This window comes from Rhinolophus sinicus, linkage group LG16 (assembly GCF_036562045.2).
Source record: "Rhinolophus sinicus isolate RSC01 linkage group LG16, ASM3656204v1, whole genome shotgun sequence".
Taxonomy (NCBI): domain Eukaryota; kingdom Metazoa; phylum Chordata; class Mammalia; order Chiroptera; family Rhinolophidae; genus Rhinolophus; species Rhinolophus sinicus.
Window position 1 is genome coordinate 19,620,672 of NC_133765.1, and position 17,836 is coordinate 19,638,507.

Below are 17,836 nucleotides of genomic sequence, written 5' to 3' on the forward strand. Positions count from 1 at the left end.
ATAACTACCTGCAAGTACCCCCATGTTCTCTGTAATTTTGTTGTCCCATTCTGCCCAGAAGTGCAGTCTTGTTTTAAAACTCTTAGCACATTGTTATTTTCAATTATACCATTTTGCAACCCCTATGAGTTAATCTCAACCTGCATTGTCCGATGCCATAGCCATTAGCCACATGTAGCTACATTTAAATAGAAATATTCAGTTCCTCAGCCCACTAGCCACACTGCATGCGCTTGACGGCCACATGTGGCTGGTGGCTGAGATGGACAGTTCAGATAGAGAATATCTTCATCATGGCAGAAAATTCTACTGGACAGTAGTGAGTGCTGTTTTAGAAAATGATCAGTAAGGGCTGCTAACGACACAAAGAGGGTCTACCAGACATTATGTGTCTCCTGATACAAGGCAACAAGAAGTATACACTACCATTTAGGAAATAAGCTCACCCCTCCCCCCAAAAAAAAAAATCAAGCGTGAATCTGGTCAAGCCTCTAGATCTAACAACCAATTTACAGGAAATACAAGAGTATGAGGAGCTTGTTAACACCACAGTGATGCAAATAGCAAAACTGAAGCTGTGGGAAACTCAACAGGACAAATGAACTGGTGTCTTTAACAGATAAACTACAAGGGAAAGGAAAGAGATGGAAATGGAACTTGTGGATGTAAGAGACTTAAGAGACATCTAATAGCCATGTATACATCTGATGTGGATCTCAATTCAAACTACACAAAAAAGTTATAGACAACTAGGAAATTTTGAACGACTGGATATATGACATTAAAGAATTATCGCTGATTTTTTAAGGTAGCTAGAATGGTATTTTGGTTTTTAAAAAAATCCTTATTGAGATGCATATTGAAATACTTTATAGATGACATATGACTAGAATTTGCCTCAAAACAGTCCAGGTAGGGAGGAAGGAGCAGGTGAGCACGGGGAGGAAAGAGGAGTGGACATGAGCTGATGATTATTGGGGTTGGGCAATTGGTCTGTGGAGGCTTTATTGTCCTATTCTGCTTCTATGTGTTTTGTTTTCCATTGGAAACAAAAACCCTGTTCTTTTCTTATTGGGCTTGAGTTCCTGGAGTTCCCTTACCTTTGCATTTCCTACTATATCTTGGCAGTAATCAACTTGCTAATTATTAGGTCAAAGTGTAAGAGGGGACAAAAGAGCTCCTTTCAGAGGGAGGACCTGCAGCTCTGGCGTCCTGGGGAGCCTGTGGCTGGGCCAGATGTGTAACCTCGCCGTCTTCTACCTCCCACTCTGCTCCTGATGAGCCTCCTGGAGAAGCACCCCCTGCCAGGGGCCCACCTGCCCTGTCATGGAACACGGAGGAGACGCTGACAGTGAATAACCTGTGACTGTCCTCAAGGCTCTGATCAGCCACAAGCTAAGCTCCACTGGGCAGCCTGCAAGCTCAGGAATTCCACATACTTGTCAGGACTGGGGCTGCCTGTCAGACAGGTCACACCCTGGGCAGAGCTTTGTACGAGGCCAGGCCTCCAGCCTACACCTCTCATCTCTAATTATCAACGGCTGTTTGAAGACTTTCATCCTAGTGTGACATTTCCACAGACACAGGTGCTTCCCAGAGGCCAGACCAGTGTGACTACTCCCCAACCCAACCCCCCTGACCTATGACACAAACAAGAAGTCCACAGCTCACAGTAATGTAAAACCATTTAATTCTAAGTCAAATCACTTTCACAACAGTGAAAATTAGTGACTGGTTAAGGTAGTGCCACTGTATATGGTGACATTTTCTGACTCTGGTTGGGACCTGGTCCTAATCCACAAAAGTGGCAGGAGCGGGGTGGAGGCCAAGAACATAAAAAACACACACAAAAGAAGGGAAAACTGCCTTGGCAGAGGGGTGAGGTGGTGAGCCTGCAGAGGGCTCGTGGGAAGGGGGCTCCGTATCGGGGCGGGGCCAGCAATCCCAAGTTGGTTCTCTTGCTCCAGCTCCTGGCAGAGGATGAGTCAAGACCTGTAAAGTTCAAAATCAAAGGGCATGTGGCCAACACGACTTTGCCAACAGCTTCCTGGGATGCCTTTGCTGGTGGAGCTCTCCTGGGTTCACTCCATTGTACAGTCCAAGTGGTTTGTCTTCCTACCCACAACCCTTCTTTTAATCTTCTAGAAACCCATTTCTGTTGGGCCCATCTGACTGAAGTCTTCTCTCCCACCACTAGGTGGAGCCACTGCACTGAGGGATCCCGCCAATCCTCTCAAGCTGACAAACTTCAGGGACCCCTCAAACTTTGGGGATTTCTAGGTGATAAAAAGAGCACTCTTGAATGGGTGCCCCCAAGGATGTTTAAAATCCATCAGGCATACTGTAAAGCTGGTGGCTTATTCCTACCAAATCGATTCGGCAAACAAACCACCTATTCAATACTTAATATTTTGTCTGTTGAAACACTGAACTCTGGCATTGACAGGTACAAGGGGGGAAGGATAAGGGCTGTGGAGAGGGGCTGCCCTCATCTTGGACAATAACGCCTTGGTTTCCACACGCTATGCAGAGCCATATCTGGAAAGGAACACGAGGTGGGGCTTTCTACCACTTGTTGGCTTATTGCTGGGGGTAAGCCAGAAACAGTGTGGACTAGTGAAATGACAGGCCCCATAGGAAGTCCATCTCCTCCCACTCTCAGGTCTCTGAGAAGAGGCTGGATTTTTAGGAAGAGGCCTGACAGGCAGAGCAAGAGCCATTCCACCAAGTGAACTGTCCTCCTGCCTGGCACCACGCTCCCTCAGTCAGATCTGGAGAAGCAGCTTATGAAATCAATAAACAAATCAAGGGCTTGGGAAGAATGATTTCCACAGGAAGACCCCATCATATCACGGTGCTGAGGCTCCCCAGGCCCACTGCCTGGATTTATAAATCATCAGGGGTTGCCTGCTCTGGAGTCACATCTTCCTTGGTTTTAGCACACACACACGTTTTCAGGGGAGCCCATCAAGCCACATCAAAATTAGGGTCTTCCCCCTTTCCTGCCTCTTCATTGAGGACAATTTGGCTTCTGAGGAAGGTGGTTTTCAACATGCAGCCGACTGCCTTGACAAAGCCCCCCGTTTCCTTTTGGCGGGTCTTGAAGATGGACGCGGAGCTTCTGCAGCCTTGGGGACAGGATGCTTGTGCAGTTATTCCTGCATCAGAGCTCTGAATCCTACCAGAGTCCCAAATGCAGGTCTCTCCTAACGCGCAGCAGTCAGTCCCGGCTTCAGCAGTAGTCTAGGCTGTGTGCCCTCCAGCAGAGCGGAAGATGTACATAGTTTGGGGGGAAAACTGATGGAAAATCTGTGAACGAAGCCACATGTCTCCAGAGATCATCTATGCCAGGAAACAAGGAGGTCATTCAAGCCACTCTCTGGGGCCAAAGACACTGAGTGCAGCCCAGAGCCAATAAAAGATCTTTGGGTCTCTGGTGAATTCATGAAGCGACTCCAGCTTCAGCTGCTGCAATTATCATCTTTATAGGACAGCAATTTCTTGCATCTCTGTTGAGAAGGAGGAGGAGGAGGACAGAGAGGAGGGGAAGGAGGGGAAGAGGAAGGGGAAGAAATAGGACAGAGCAGCACTGGGATCTGGAAGAGGAACCTCTCTGCATGAGGAGCCTCACTCACTTCGGAGGCCACTTACCAAGGGGTATTTCAGAGATGAAAGAAGGTTGCAATAAGTACCATTTGGTTCATCCTTTTGTTTTTGTAAGATTAAACTCAGGTGGAATTGCACCGACAGTTCCTCTCTTCCTGCCTCCTCTCTGTGCAGTCCGGATCTGCTGAGCTGGCTGGGATAGGATCTCATGGAATCACCATGAGATGACTCAATGCCGAGGTCTAAGGTTATAGCAAGGTGTTTACGGCAGTGGCCGTACTCCAGGGTCCTAGACAGCTGGTCTTGAGCCCCAAATCTCAGATGGAGAAGCAAGACTCCTTGATGTGTTATTGACCCCACTGATTCCATGGGTCAGAATTAGCCAGGAAACTGAACATCACGAGTGGGGATGGCGTGTCACCAGTCCAGAGGTCCTGCCCTGGACATAGGCCGGGAGCCCGGTATTAGGCAATCAGGAGCCAGAACATGATCACCAGGGCCACAAACAGGAAGAGGCGTGACAGGAACTGCTCGTCCACGTACTGGGGCGTTCCGGGGACAGCTGGAGACACAGGGAGAAAAGAGGCTGTCAGAATACTGCAGCTATGCACATTGCCCATTCGGGCCAGAAATCGAGAGCATGAACCTTCATCTGTTTACAATAGAATCTTTCACACTAAAAAGATTTCCGAACCGCAGATTATACCAGGCAAAACAAAATTGGACTTATGAAAACATGTGGAATAATATAACCATGACGACAAGGTCTCTAATTTATCCTAAGAGGGTTTGGCCTGCAGGTGCAAATAAAGTATAAAACTGCAGCAGATGCTTGCAGTTTGTTAAGCATCTGCTGTGTGCTAAGTGTTTTGTACACACGTTATTGTTTGGTGGGTGTTATCATCCCCCGTTTCTGTAAGAAGACACTGAAGCGCAGGTCTGAGGTGATCACCAGATGGTCGCAAAGCCCCACAGCTGTCCTCCCCGCCTCTCTGCACACTGCCTTCTGAGGCACGGAGTCTCCAGATGCTGGCACTGGGAGTGGTCTCAGAGAGCCCCGATGGAGGGCCTTCCTTTACCAGAAGACAGAACCACGGCCCAGAGAGGAAAAATGTCCTGTCTCGCTCACTGCCTAGCAAACTGGGGGCAGCAGTGGGCTGAGAACCTGGGTCTCCACGCCTCTCTGCTCTGAGAAAAGCCACCATATAGAGCTCCCTGTCCTGACTACAGCGGAAGGAGAGTTAAGAGAATAGAATCTACATCCCGCTGGGCAAATTGTACCAAACACAACAAGGTAAAGTTGTGATTGTGGCAAGAGGATAAAATAATCCAGAGTCCAGCCTGGTTGTGGAACTGTTTACCTGGGCAACCCAAGGTGAGCCTTGGACCTGGCTGGAAGGAAGCAAGCTACCAGGCAGCTTCCTGCTGCCTCCGTGGGGCCCTGTCCCTCCTTCACAGCAGAGCATGCCCTGCCCTTTGGGGTCTCCTTCCTCAGAGAAAACGTGAACAGAGGAGAAACCTTTGAGGCAGATGAGGTGAGGAAGGCTATTTCCGAGACCTCCCGGTGCTGTACTACTCCCGTTAGGTGCTCGGATGGCTTCATGCAGGCAGGCAGTCAACAAAGACTTACTGATTGCCTGCTATGTGCCAAGCACCAGGGTGGGGGCAGGGGACAACTAGGATGGCCCAGGAGTGGGTTACTGTCCCTAGAGCATAAGCTCCCGGCCAAGAACCATGCACTGGTCTTTACTGTGCTAGCAGATATGAGGTTCCAGCGACTGCAAGCAGAGCTCAACCGCCCTCGGCAGCTCTGCACGCTCCATGGTAAGGATCCTGGGTGTCAGTCTGTGATAAGAGGACAGGGTACCCAGCTCACTGCCCTGCTCTACACCAAATGCAGCCGGCACGCTCAAGCTGGTGGGGGGAGAAAGGTAGCAGCAGGTGGCAGGCTTAGGCAGAGTTCCCAAAGGGTTAGGGTTTGGAACCAGCCACATATGTGCCCTGAGGGAAGCTGGACAGATATGCCAGAGAATACAGCGGTCCTGACTCCTTGTGGGTCACCTTGCCCCTCTGGCCCCCAAGGGTCAAAGTTGGGGGTACATGTGCAGGACTCAGCTTTTCCTCAGCTGGGTATGGTTTACACTTTTTCATTTTATGGGCCTGGGGTATGTCTTGGGAAACATTACTGAGCATTTTCTGATTTGCAAAGCAGAGCTAACACGTCTGTCCCGTAGGCTTATCATGAGGACCCTGAGTTTGTAAGAGAAAGCCCTCTCAACATTATCAGCAGCGTGACTATCTGCACTCGGAAAAGTTTAGTAGCATGTTTTGAAAAGGCTGATTATCTATGTAGTAACAATTCTCTGAAACCTACACACTGCCAGATTCCAAGGAGCCTTCAAACAGGATTATCAAGGGAGCAGGGTCTCACCTGGAGGAGGCCGCCCATCGTTTATGTTAAATGCCGTGGCAAATATCCCAAAGGGAAATGCCCCAATTCCAAAAGACATCTGGAAGCCACCATCTCCAAATCCAAATCCTTGAAATCCCTGTGTAGAAAAAAATGCAATTAAGTAGAACAAGCAGGTTTCTCCTGCACCTGTTAAACACGTCACCTTATATGTGGTACCCACCTCTCCTTCCTACCCTTCGCCACCTGTTTCCAAAGGCGAACCTTTTCCTCCCATTTAGACTCCAACACAGAGAAATCCTGGTGGCTGCCCTCCCCTTCTAGCCTCCAAGGGTCCCATCTAAGGAGTTACGAGTGCCAGAAGGAACTGGCTCTGACCAAAAGTAAAACACTCTGTTGACGCAAGTCAGGGTTCTTAGAGCTCCAGGTTCTTTCCCAGAGTCCCAAAATTTGCTAGCCAGTAAATTTTTCTACATGCTTTACAACAGCAAAATTAGCAATACCTCTTATACCAAATTACAAAGGAACGTCAGTACAAGCTACACATTATTGGTGATAGCAAAAAAATGCAACTCCAATTAATTAGCCAACAATGGAGGTCATGATGAAAATCTTGATCCATGCTCTCTAAAGACCATTACACTGACTATGCAGCAACATAGAAGAGCTCCGTGACCGAGTTATCAGATGAAATTGTTTGAACACCATGGTGACAAGCACATGACAAGACACTATGTATTTATGTGGACAAGAGACGGGGAAGCATTTTCCCTTAAAACTTTCTTTTAATACTGTTACAGAGAAGTTTAAAAGTTCAAAACACCTTTTTTCTGATTATAAAAGTGATACACGTTTGTTATAAGACATTCACACACTACAGGAATAACTGGAGGAAAGTTAGCGGACTCCTCACGCACCCTCCATTTCACGACCCCTCCCCTCCGGCTGTCGGCAGCTCGGTGTGCCATCCTGCGCTTTCCCCTACACACGTTCTACACCGAGTCGTCTTTCACATGGAAAGACTCCATGGGCATCGTGATACTGTGAATAAGTACCTCCCACTTTCTAAGTGCTAACTCTGCCTGCACCATGTGAAGCAGTAGGATACAGGAGTCACAATTCTTACACTAGCATCACCCCATTTGACAGATGACCATACTGAGACTCAGAGAGATGAACTAACTTGACCAAGGGAGTAGCGGGGAGAGCTTAGGTCTAAAACTAAGTCAATGTGATCCGAAGCCCCATGCTCTTAACTATTGTGCACATCTTACAAAATATTTCTCTCCTCCCTCACAGGCCTTGGGAGATCTTTAGAACAAATTATTAAAAAATAATAAAAAGAAGAAAAATGACTGGGTCAACTGCCCTCCACAGCCTTCATTTGTGCGTCTTTCACAAGTCACGCAAGTGACTGCTCCCGACTTCGTACTGAGCAGACTGGCATCCAACTCCAAACTTCTTGCTGGGCGGCACTACCTACTATAAAGCTTCACGGTCAATTTAATACGAGGGTAAACCTACATGAAGGAAAACAACCAGTTTCCATCTCAATGCAGAAATGCCTCCCACTCAGACCCAGCATGGCTGAGAGTCGGTGGGCTCCTGGGACTAAGGCTGCCTTACCCAGAACGGTGCAACTGTTTCATCAGGAACTACTACTTCATTCAGTGCAATCCCCACGACTGAACCCCCGGCCTCCGTTTTAGCAAAACGTCTATACAATCCTGCAAGTCCTCACATTTGGTGGGTTTATGTTCCTGGGGCAGAGTAGGAAAAAAGCATCACTGGTGGCTGCAGGTGCTTACAAATGCTAGAGGTACACACAGCATTTATCAAGGCCTGGGCTTGTGACTTCCTGGGGCCTCTGATTCCTGGGTTAGGAGCTAATACTCCATTGGGAACCAGAGCCTGTGAAGGGTAAAGTGCTACTGCCTCGTCATCAAAAGCAGGGATCTCAGTAACAGCCAGATGTGCGTTTCAGCCTGTCTGTGAGGTCCTGGACAAGTCACTTCACCTACTAGGTCTCAGTATGCTCTTCTGTTAAATGGCTAATGTGAAGCTTAAACGAGAGTGTGCATATTAAACCCTGTGTATATAGTTATTTTCATATAATAATCATTTGACAACTGTTCATTGATATTTTTGAGGGTAATCTGGAGATCAGACCCTTAATTTCTATCAAGATCCCTGACTCAATAATCCTATCCCTGGGAATCCTAAGGAAATGCCATAATTCAAATGAGAAAAAAAAATATGTGCAAAGATGGTCACTGTAGCACTATTTATAATAACACAATCTGGAAGTAAATACAAGGTCCTTTGATACGGAAAACCTAAATTATAATGCTTCAATAGTCAATGGAATGTGGCCTTCAAAAATAATAAAGAGGACACTACAGACCATCATGGAAAATACTGCCAAAATTAAAATTTAAAGCAGAAAAAAAAAAATAAATAAATAAATGGCAATGGATACATAAAGGCATACAGATGAAGAGAAGATGGGGAAATAAAGAGATAATTGTGGGATTCTAGTAGTGTAAGTAAATATTTTGCTTTTAAAATTTCTTCAATTTTTTTTTTTTTTTTTTTAAGGAGGGCACAGCTCACCATGGCCCATGGGGCGATCAAACCGGCAACCTTGGTGTTATCAGCACCACACTCTTTAACCAACTGAGCTAACCAGCCACCCAAAATTTCTTTAATATTTTAACAAGAAATTTTTTTAAAGACTAACATCTGATTTAAATGTGCAAATTTTTGGAGCCAGCAATTCTACTTTTAAGAATTTATCCCAGTAAAAAAAAGGGGGGAAAAACAGCTAAATGTCCAACAGTAGATTAAATAAATTATATGAAGTCTATATATTGGACACTAAACAGACACGTAAAATATGACTGACGTGCTGAATATCTCCCTCTCTCTGACAATGTAAACTCCATAAAGGCAGGATCTTTGCTGCTGTGCTCACTAGTGCCTAGAATGGCAGCCAGACACACAGAAGGCACTTACATAGAGAATGAATAAAATTTTAAGAGTTACAAAACAGGAGCCAAATATTGTAAAAACTAAATAAAGATATGTATATATACATATTTATCTATAAAATACACATACATAAATAGATCTATAAAATTTCTATGTGTATAGATAATTATAGAAAAATACTAAGGAAAATAGACTAAAATGTTTCTATTTCCCCCATCTTTTCCATACTTTACAATTTTCCCTTTAGTTTTATAATCAAGGAGGAAAACATATAGGGCCAAGAGAGAAATTTCTAAAGCCGTGGGCTCATTTCTAGAAGCTTCTCTGAGAATTTTCCTCACCCCTCTGTTTTCCGGCTCTGGCCTCTGTCCTTGAGGACGGGGAGGGGTCTTCTCTCTGAAACAGAAAGTGTAAAATAGGTCTATGACAAAATGCTTTGAGTTGCTCCCCAAGTAGAGTGGGGATTCTTCACCAGGGCCACACCCCCTTTCCTGCCCAGCTGATGGACCTATGCCAAAATAGACCAGATACTAAATAACTCTTTGCTCTGCCTACAATTGTTTTTTCCTACCCATGGAAAACCAAGCAGAAAATCAGTTTGTTACAAGATGTTCATCAGATTGCATTCAGCCTACTCCTCTCAGAGAGCCCCACTCACATTGGTTATGAATGCCAGCCAGACACCTTTCCCTGGACCTGTGTGATACAGGGGTCATGGATATAAAAATAAAAAACCCAAATCCAAACTGAAACAGAGGATGGCCTGTCAGCAGAGGGGGCTGAGATTCAGGGTCTCTCTGATCTGTCCCTATTAACTTCAGCTTTATCTCCCAGTCCTCTTGGGCAAGTATCCACACTATGCTTTTTGTCTCTGGGTCCCGGCCCCATCCATCATCCATCCCACAAATATTGGACTGAGGGCTCATTACCCATCATGCACAAGGCAGGATGAAACCAATACTAAGACTGATAACAGACTACGCTTGAGGTGTTCATGGTTTAAAGGAAGCTACAACCAATCACAATACAGTGTGGGAAAGGAGCTCTTTAATAGAATTTAGTATAAACTAAATGGGGTGGGAGCATGGGTGAGAGCAACTAATGTGGGGAAGAAGGGCCACTTCAAGGAGAAGGTAAAGATGAGGAGAAGTTTGAGGAGGTGGTGGGAAGAGCTGGGGAAGGCAGAAGAGGCAGAAGGAAAACAAATACAAAGAAAGGCTCATGGATGTGAAAGGGTAAGTCCCTTTAAGAGAAGTCCAATATGTCTGGGCCCAGGGCAGGGTGGGAGTAGGTCCGAGACAGTGCTGGGGAGTTTAGGGGGTGAGATGGGGTATGTGTGTGTGTCACACCACGAAGGGCTCTCAGTACTTGTGTTTGTGTCAGAATGTTAGACCCACCCACACCTCCATTTTCAGAAATCTCAAACTCCACAAAGCCTCACAACCCCCCTGTCCTCTCCTCCCCCCATACTTCATACATCATTGTTGCAACAACCCCTCCTTGCAGACTCTCCTGCTAGAACCTGCTTCCCAGACTGCTCTTTACAGTACTTCACACACATGGCACTGTGATGCCTTGTGTGCTGCCATGCCCAGCACATTGCCTGCCCACTGGCAGATGCTCAGTGGAGAGCTGCACTACAGCTCAGCAAGCGGCAATCTGGCTCCCCTCCCCTCCTGGCTGGCTCCCATCTGGATCCCAACTGCCTCAGAACTGAGGGTCTACCAGCACTAAGTAAAGGGATGGGTGAGTCAGTGCTGAATGGAAGTGAATTCATGTCCAAGGGGCGGAGTGGGTGTGGGAGGTTCCCCACGGCCTTACCTGGGGTCCTGCTGCCCAGTGCTGCCCCTGCCGTAGAGGGGGATGACCTTATCTCGGCTGATCCCGGCTTTGCACACTGGACACACCTGTCTGTTAGGTCTGGTCTCCAACCACTGCAAGCAAGAGAGAAAAACTCATGAATGGTGCAAGCCCACCACAGAGCAGTCAGTCAGAGCCAGCAGAACACAGACCAGAGGCCTTAAACTGGAAACACCAGCACCAGCAGGGAGTACCTCAAGGCACCCGACTCTCTGACTCCTGCTCCTGCCACTCAATAAATATTTACTAGTAGTGAAATCAAAATTGCCTTTAAATACCATCATAATTAAAAGCTTCTTCATGCTTCGTTCTCTCTAGGGGCTCCCAGCAATACAGCAGGAAGCAACTGCAAGCCTGGAGCTATGTCAAAGGGTTTGGCAAACCCAGCCTCAGTTTAGGCTGTGGGTGTAGGTATAATGAACTTTACATCTCCACCTTCTCCGATGGACCAGTTCTATTACCCTGGCAGTCAGATACTTATTTCGGTGTTTTCTCATTTTCACAGCATTTCCTCAACAACTTTGTATCCCAGACAGTAGCATCTGGACATAAGCAGACCATTTTCCAGTGATTTACAATGTGCTAAAGTATAGATTTTGCTCATTACCTAAATCTGCTTAGTGTTTTTTATGTGCTTTCACTGATTTTTGCATTCCACTACTTCTTCCAATATTAAAAACACCAGAATCCTGGTTTGGATTTCTCAGGCCCTTTCACTCGTTATATTAAAAACATTTTGTTTAACTTTCTTAAAAACATGTTACCTGTAGTGTCTCTGTAGACATTAAATAATTTAATATATATATTCTCAACATTTATCTTGGAATATAAATTTAATTTTTAGACCCAATGATACAAAGTTTATTATATAAATGTGAATCTAGGACTTCGGGGCCAAGAAGGCAGCATTTAATGAGTTTACATCCTATTTCCTTTATCTTACTGTCAAAAGCTCCAAAACTTCTATGTCATGTGCTCTTCATAAATTTACAGCAGATATGTTCCACCAGGTTCCACTGGGGTCAGCGTGCACAGCCCCGAATGTAGCAGGAACCCCTCTAATTTCCCCCACTTTCTCCCATCCAGATTCCGAGGCTCTCCCGGTCTGGAACGTCATTCCTAAACCACATACTATGTGGGGCTCTACTGCCAACAACCGTGGAGACAGCCAGCTCTGTGATTATTCACAGCCAGTTATGAACGCCAGGCCCCACTGTCTCACCAAAGAGCAGCTGAGTCTTGGTGATACTTACTGGTTTTTACAATAATCTAAAACTGGGAAAACAGACTCCCCCGCCCTCACAAAAGCTCTCTGTTGAGACCAAAAAAGTTTCCCTCTTAACATTTTCAAGACCTTTAAGGGTTTTATTGATAAGATAGGCAGTACTTTTTATAGAGGCACAATCCCAAAACTAAGAACCTAACATCCTATCAAATCCAATCCAATTTACAAATAAGTAACTGAGACCCAGGGAGGGAGTGGCGTACCAAGGCCACAAAGGCCATGGGTAGCAGTCAGGACCATCCTGGTATTACGCTGACCCCTTGTTTCATCAAGTGCTGTCAGTGAACAAGTTTATAATGGGGGTGGGGGGAAAGCAAGCAAATGAGCCCACAAGCAGGGGAGATTGCAGTTTCTGACTATAGTCTCCTGAGACCAGGGGTGTCTTGTGCAACCACAGCTGATGAAAGACAAAGTAAAATGAAATGCACCTTACCTGATGTAAACACGGCCAACTGTCAGAGTCCCCAGGGCAACCAGCCATCAAGGAGAAAAAGAAAGGGGGAAAGGAAGAAAAACGCTTTCATTAGTAGAAACACTGAGGTGGGGGCATAAAAGTGGGAAAACAGGATCAAACTGTGGGGCACTGCCACCCCACTGAGGGTCTGGGGGGACCACTGGTGCCAGAAATTAGAAAAGCCTGGGCTAAAGTCACAGGAAAAATGAGGCCAGGGAGATAAGATGTCAATCTCTACCCCTGGAATCCCACTGCTTGTGAAGACCCCCAGGTTGCAGACCATCCGAGACCCAGCTTCTTTACAGGTCAACCTCTGAAAGAATCCAACAAAAGCTAAGGCCGCTCGGTGCAGAAAAATTCATGGGGGCATTCTCATGCTCTTGTCCACGCACGCATGCACACACACAGACTATTTTAGAGTCAATTTCAGTGGGTTCATAGCCTCCTCGGACTCACAAGGAACGTGTGGATATAGATCCAGCTTAACAAAATCTTCAGGCTGTCCGCAGCCTTGAGAGCTTGGCTGGCAGTAATAGCTTCCAAGTTCAGATATACTGTAAAAACACCTGTAAGTAACAGGAAAGATAGGGGTGCTGCTTGGCAGAAGGGGCTACCTTCAGCTGAGTGAGTTACACTACAGAGGTTGGGACTCAATATCTCACTTTTCAAACGAGGAAACCAAGCTCAGAAACATGAAATGATTTTCCTGTGACACCAGGACTAAAAAAATAAGTCTCCTGACTTACAGTTTACTGTCCCTTCTAGCACTGGGTGCAAAAAAATGACATTTACAGAATTGAAGGAAAAGTCACTCTAATGCCAGATTTTGAACTTTTGTCTCTCAATTCATTCATTTTACTAACAAATACCTACTGCACACCTACTACGTGTCAGGACAGTGGAAAACGTGGATATGGTTTTGTCCCTCAAACAACATGTCTCCTCTAGCTAAATAAAATTTGAACTCAGAGGATAATTCCTTTCCCAATTCCTGAACCACAGTTTAGCCTCACAATCTAGATACACGATCTCCCTGGACATACAGACACCTGACATCTGACTCCAATATTAACCTTGCCATGCCGTTCCAAACTGAGCCAGCGACACCCTAAATCATGGCAGATCTCCACTGGCTACTTCCCGCAAAGGCAGTGTGTGTGTGTGTGTGGGGGGGAGGTGCGGAGAAGTAGAGGCAATTATTCCTCAGGGGAAAAGTTCAGGATTATAACAATAATGATGATCAATCCATTTATTAAGCAATTACTGTATGCCAGGCTGTGGCTGAATAGCTTTACATTTGTTAATGTCATTGGATAGTCACACTAACCTTTGAGGAAGTGCAATTTTACAGATAAGGAAACTGGGGAACAGAGACAATAGCAGATTTGCCGCTCCAATTAGAAGCATCTGTTTCATTTTAGAATCTGTGTTCTTTCCATTGATACCCTGACTTAATTTTGTCACTCATCTCAAGTCCTGGTTTTATGATACCTCAATCGTAAAACTGGAGTATCTCCAATTTCTAGGAGAGGGCTGATGACAACAGTTTCTGCATAAAACTTAACGATTAGGGCAAGAGCCTCCAGGGCAAAAATCTCTGCCCCACTCTATTCATTTACCAATAAACTTATCATTTCCACTGTTGCCCAGTTAAACTCCTCTAAATATTGCTTAAATGATCCTTTCTTCACACCACTTACTATCCAATAGCTCTGTGTCCTACTCAGTCAAATCTGCGTTTGAGAGTCTGGCCTAACCCTCCCTTAACCATCTAACACTGCCCAGCCCACAGCACCCACTCAGGGTGTTATCTGAGGTACAGAGTAGCCTCAGGGTCTCAGATGAACCCAACAGTGCTGGTCCCTAGAAATTGCCTGCCTTGGGGTGGCACACACTCTTTGCCTTACCTGGCATTCTCAGCCTCCTATTACCCCAATTCACCGTTCAAGGTCCAGCTCAAAACTAAGAGAAAAATAAATAAGATCTCAACGTTCACTCAGATTCTCAAGAGCCAGGAGGGGCTTCTGTAACCCCTGAGGCTGGAATGGACTCTGACTCGGCCACTTCATTTTGATCTACTATGTAAAATGTGGTAACAATGATTAGGCTCATGGCTAACACAATATTTATCAAGCGCTCTTCTAAACCTCCTGTTTCAAGTCATTTAATGCTCACAAGCCACCTATAAAATGAGGCAGAGTGTGTGCAAGTACTTGCCCAAGGTCATCCAGCAGGAAAAGTGGCCGAGTCGGGACTACTAACAAGGCAAAGGCAGTCCGGCTCCAGTCCTCGCTCACAGGCATCGTGCTACACTGCCGCTCGGCTCAGCGCAGTAAGTGGCACCTAGTAAGTGCTCACTAAATGGTGTGTTATTACTTTAGAGATGGGGATACGGAGCCCAGGGTGGGGACAGGATTTGCCCAAGGTCACTCCGCTCATCAGCAGCAGAGCTGGGATGAGGACCCAGGTTGCCTGCCCTTGGGCCCAAGTGTATCAGGACCCAAAGCGGTGGGCAACCTCCAAAGCTGGGCAGGGCTACGAGCTTTTGAAATCTGGCAGTATGCCATTCGGGGAGGCAGCAGGGTACTGACCAGAAGAGGTGGCCGCACAGGCTGATGACAGCGTCCTTGGCTGTGTCCAGGCAGATGTTGCACTCGAAGGTGCTGTCTTGCCCTCCACTCTCACCAGCACCATTGCTGCTGCCGCTGGGCCCTCCTGCACTGGAGTTCTCAGGGGATGCAGAGGCCGAGGGCCCCTTGCTTGCCATCTTTGGCTGTCAGCAAACTCTTGAGTGAAGATTCTCCCCACTCAGGGGAAATCCTGAAAGGCAGAGAACCCTTGACTGCCCATTTCTGCAGCCCACTGCCCCCGGCTTCCATGCCTATACCCCCATCTTCTCTCAGCTCTAGAAGTTCAGATTATGACTGAACCCCTGAGTAGATGTCCCAGGAGCTGCAGAGGATGACAGTCATGGGGCAATACCCAGATAGCAATGACTCATAAACTTCCCACAGACACAGCCCAGAATGTACCACGCAAATACACAAACTGCACCAATACAAAGCAGCCTCCAGACAACTCTAAAAAGGACCTGGGACGCTGTGTCACTGTCTTTCCATTCTCCCAGATAACCACCCGAGGTGATAAATATATGCTCCACCGAAATGAACATTCACAGGCTGTCCTCTAACTTTGGACAGCCTCTCTATTGGCAGGTGACCCTGCTCAGGCCAGAAAGTTTACGACTAGTATATGCCGGAATATAAAGTATATGTGACTCTGAAAGATTTGGAAGCTAGGAAGGACCAGAAAAGTCATCTGGTCCAATGTGTTCCACACTGAAATCTTTTACATTCCGCCTTCTGCCAGGTTAGCATACCTCCTGTCTTATTTTGTCTAAATCTATCAACTTTTTAGCCTCAATACCTTTAAAAAGGAGACTTTTGACACTGCTGAAAATAGAAAACCAGTATTACTTACTGTAAGTGAAAGATAAATATACATGTAATGAAGTTTCCTTCATTACACCCGAAACCTCTCTTATCCTCATACCACCTGAAACCATCTGGCTGGCCCATTCATACCAGGCTTTGGGCAAACTTGATCTGGTCCAATCCCCTTAAGAAACTGGCTACCTGACTAACGTGGAGCTGAGACTGGGACCCACGACATCTGGTCTGTATTTAAGCCACTGTGCCCACACAGACCGGGCCAGCCACCAATGCTGTTGTTCACTACCACCTCCAAACTAAAGAACCTACCAGGCGCCAAACAACGAGAACTAGACCAACACCAAAGGATACTCAGAAATCCTGGGGGCAGATTCAGAATCTGTCAAGAGCCTGATCTGACCACCCTCACACTTCAGAAATTCCAAGCAGGGAATGCTGGCTGGCTACCCGTCAGAGAACTGGAGACTTGGATGCTGGACCCAGCCGATCGGTGTTTTTGGGAACCTACCTCCTTTCTTCTCTCTGGGCCACAGTTTTCTCATCTAGAAACTGTGGCACTGGACTATATGGTCTCCTAGGTGCCCTTTCCAGCTCTGAAACTGTGTCTCTCCAGGTCACCTCACCCACTCTCTCCAAAGCAGGTAGCCCCCCCCACAAGTCTGGGACTCACCAGTGGAGCACAAGACCACCACCCTGACTTCAGCTTCCAAAGTACGAGGCAAGGACCCCAAATCCACAGTCCTCTTAGACCAAGAAGCCTTCCCACCAACTCAGGACTCTGGGCTCACGAGCATCCCCCACCACGACAGCAGCTCAGTGACAGCAGGGAGAGGAGGGCGGCTCACTGCCACTTTTTCACGCAGTTACATCATTTTACGTAATGTCCCAGAAGGACAGCTGGCTGCCAACAGCTCCGTGCCTTGCTGGCCTCGGCTCCAGGCCCTTCCCCAGGACCCTATGCTTCCTCCTCTCCATACACATCTGCTCTCTTCCTCAGGATGGGGGCTGCCTGTGACGTCCACAGTATGGCCTGTCTTTGTTCTTCTAGCTCAAGTACCCAACACGTTGTTCTTAAAAAAAAAAAATCTTTTAAAACGAAGGACTGAGTGTACAGATGTGGAAAGACAACCATAAAGTCAGGTGCAAGGACCGATCTTGACAATCCTGACACAGCACCAACAGTGAAGAATTCTTGCCTTAAAAATAAAACAGACTCTGACCAAGCCTCTAAAATGAATTACCCATTTAGAGAAAACAGGAGGCATAGCTGCGTGTGTTAACTCCAGGAGGATGCAATCAGCAACTCCACCGTGTGGGACTTTTACTAAGACAAATAATCCAAGTTCTCCAAAAACTAAATAGCGTGGGTGGGGCATGGAGCTCTACACTGCGACTTGAGACAAACCAACTGGCAGTGTGAGGGTCTCACAGGAACCAGATTCAAACAAACCAACTATAAAAAGTCATTTGTGAGATGACTGGCAAAAATTAGATTTAGCTTGGATGTTAGTTGATATTAAGAAATTACTGTTAATTTTGCTGAGTATGATAATGGTATTGTGCAATGTTTTTGAAGAATTCTCATCTGCTAGAAATACATACTTAAGTATTAGTGAAGGAATAAGACGTTTGGAATTTGTTTTAAAACACTCCAGGGGGAAAAGTGAAAGCGGAGAGAAAAGATGAACTAAGAACAGGAAAGTTGATGGAGCCGATGGCTGTTGGAGCTGGATGACAAATAGGGATTCGCTGTATTCATTTATTTGTGTGTGTGCTTG

The 17,836-nt window shown here is 46.4% G+C and overlaps 1 protein-coding gene across 2 annotated transcripts in view; it reads right to left on the bottom strand.

Annotated features, from left to right (window-relative positions):
• Window positions 1-1,667: 1,667 nt before the first annotated feature.
• RNF185 (ring finger protein 185) overlaps window positions 1,668-17,836 on the bottom strand; it is a 28,232-nt gene continuing 12,063 nt past the window's right edge. For both annotated transcript variants that reach the window (XM_019754299.2, XM_074321068.1), the window contains 6 exons: window positions 15,198-15,426; window positions 12,586-12,604; window positions 10,829-10,941; window positions 9,349-9,403; window positions 6,038-6,155; window positions 1,668-4,168 (listed from right to left, as the gene is read on the bottom strand). In XM_019754299.2, the coding sequence (XP_019609858.1) occupies window positions 4,071-4,168; window positions 6,038-6,155; window positions 9,349-9,403; window positions 10,829-10,941; window positions 12,586-12,604; window positions 15,198-15,373 (579 nt within the window). In that variant the 5' untranslated portion in view covers window positions 15,374-15,426 and the 3' untranslated portion in view covers window positions 1,668-4,070. The remainder of the gene's footprint in view (window positions 4,169-6,037; window positions 6,156-9,348; window positions 9,404-10,828; window positions 10,942-12,585; window positions 12,605-15,197; window positions 15,427-17,836) is intronic.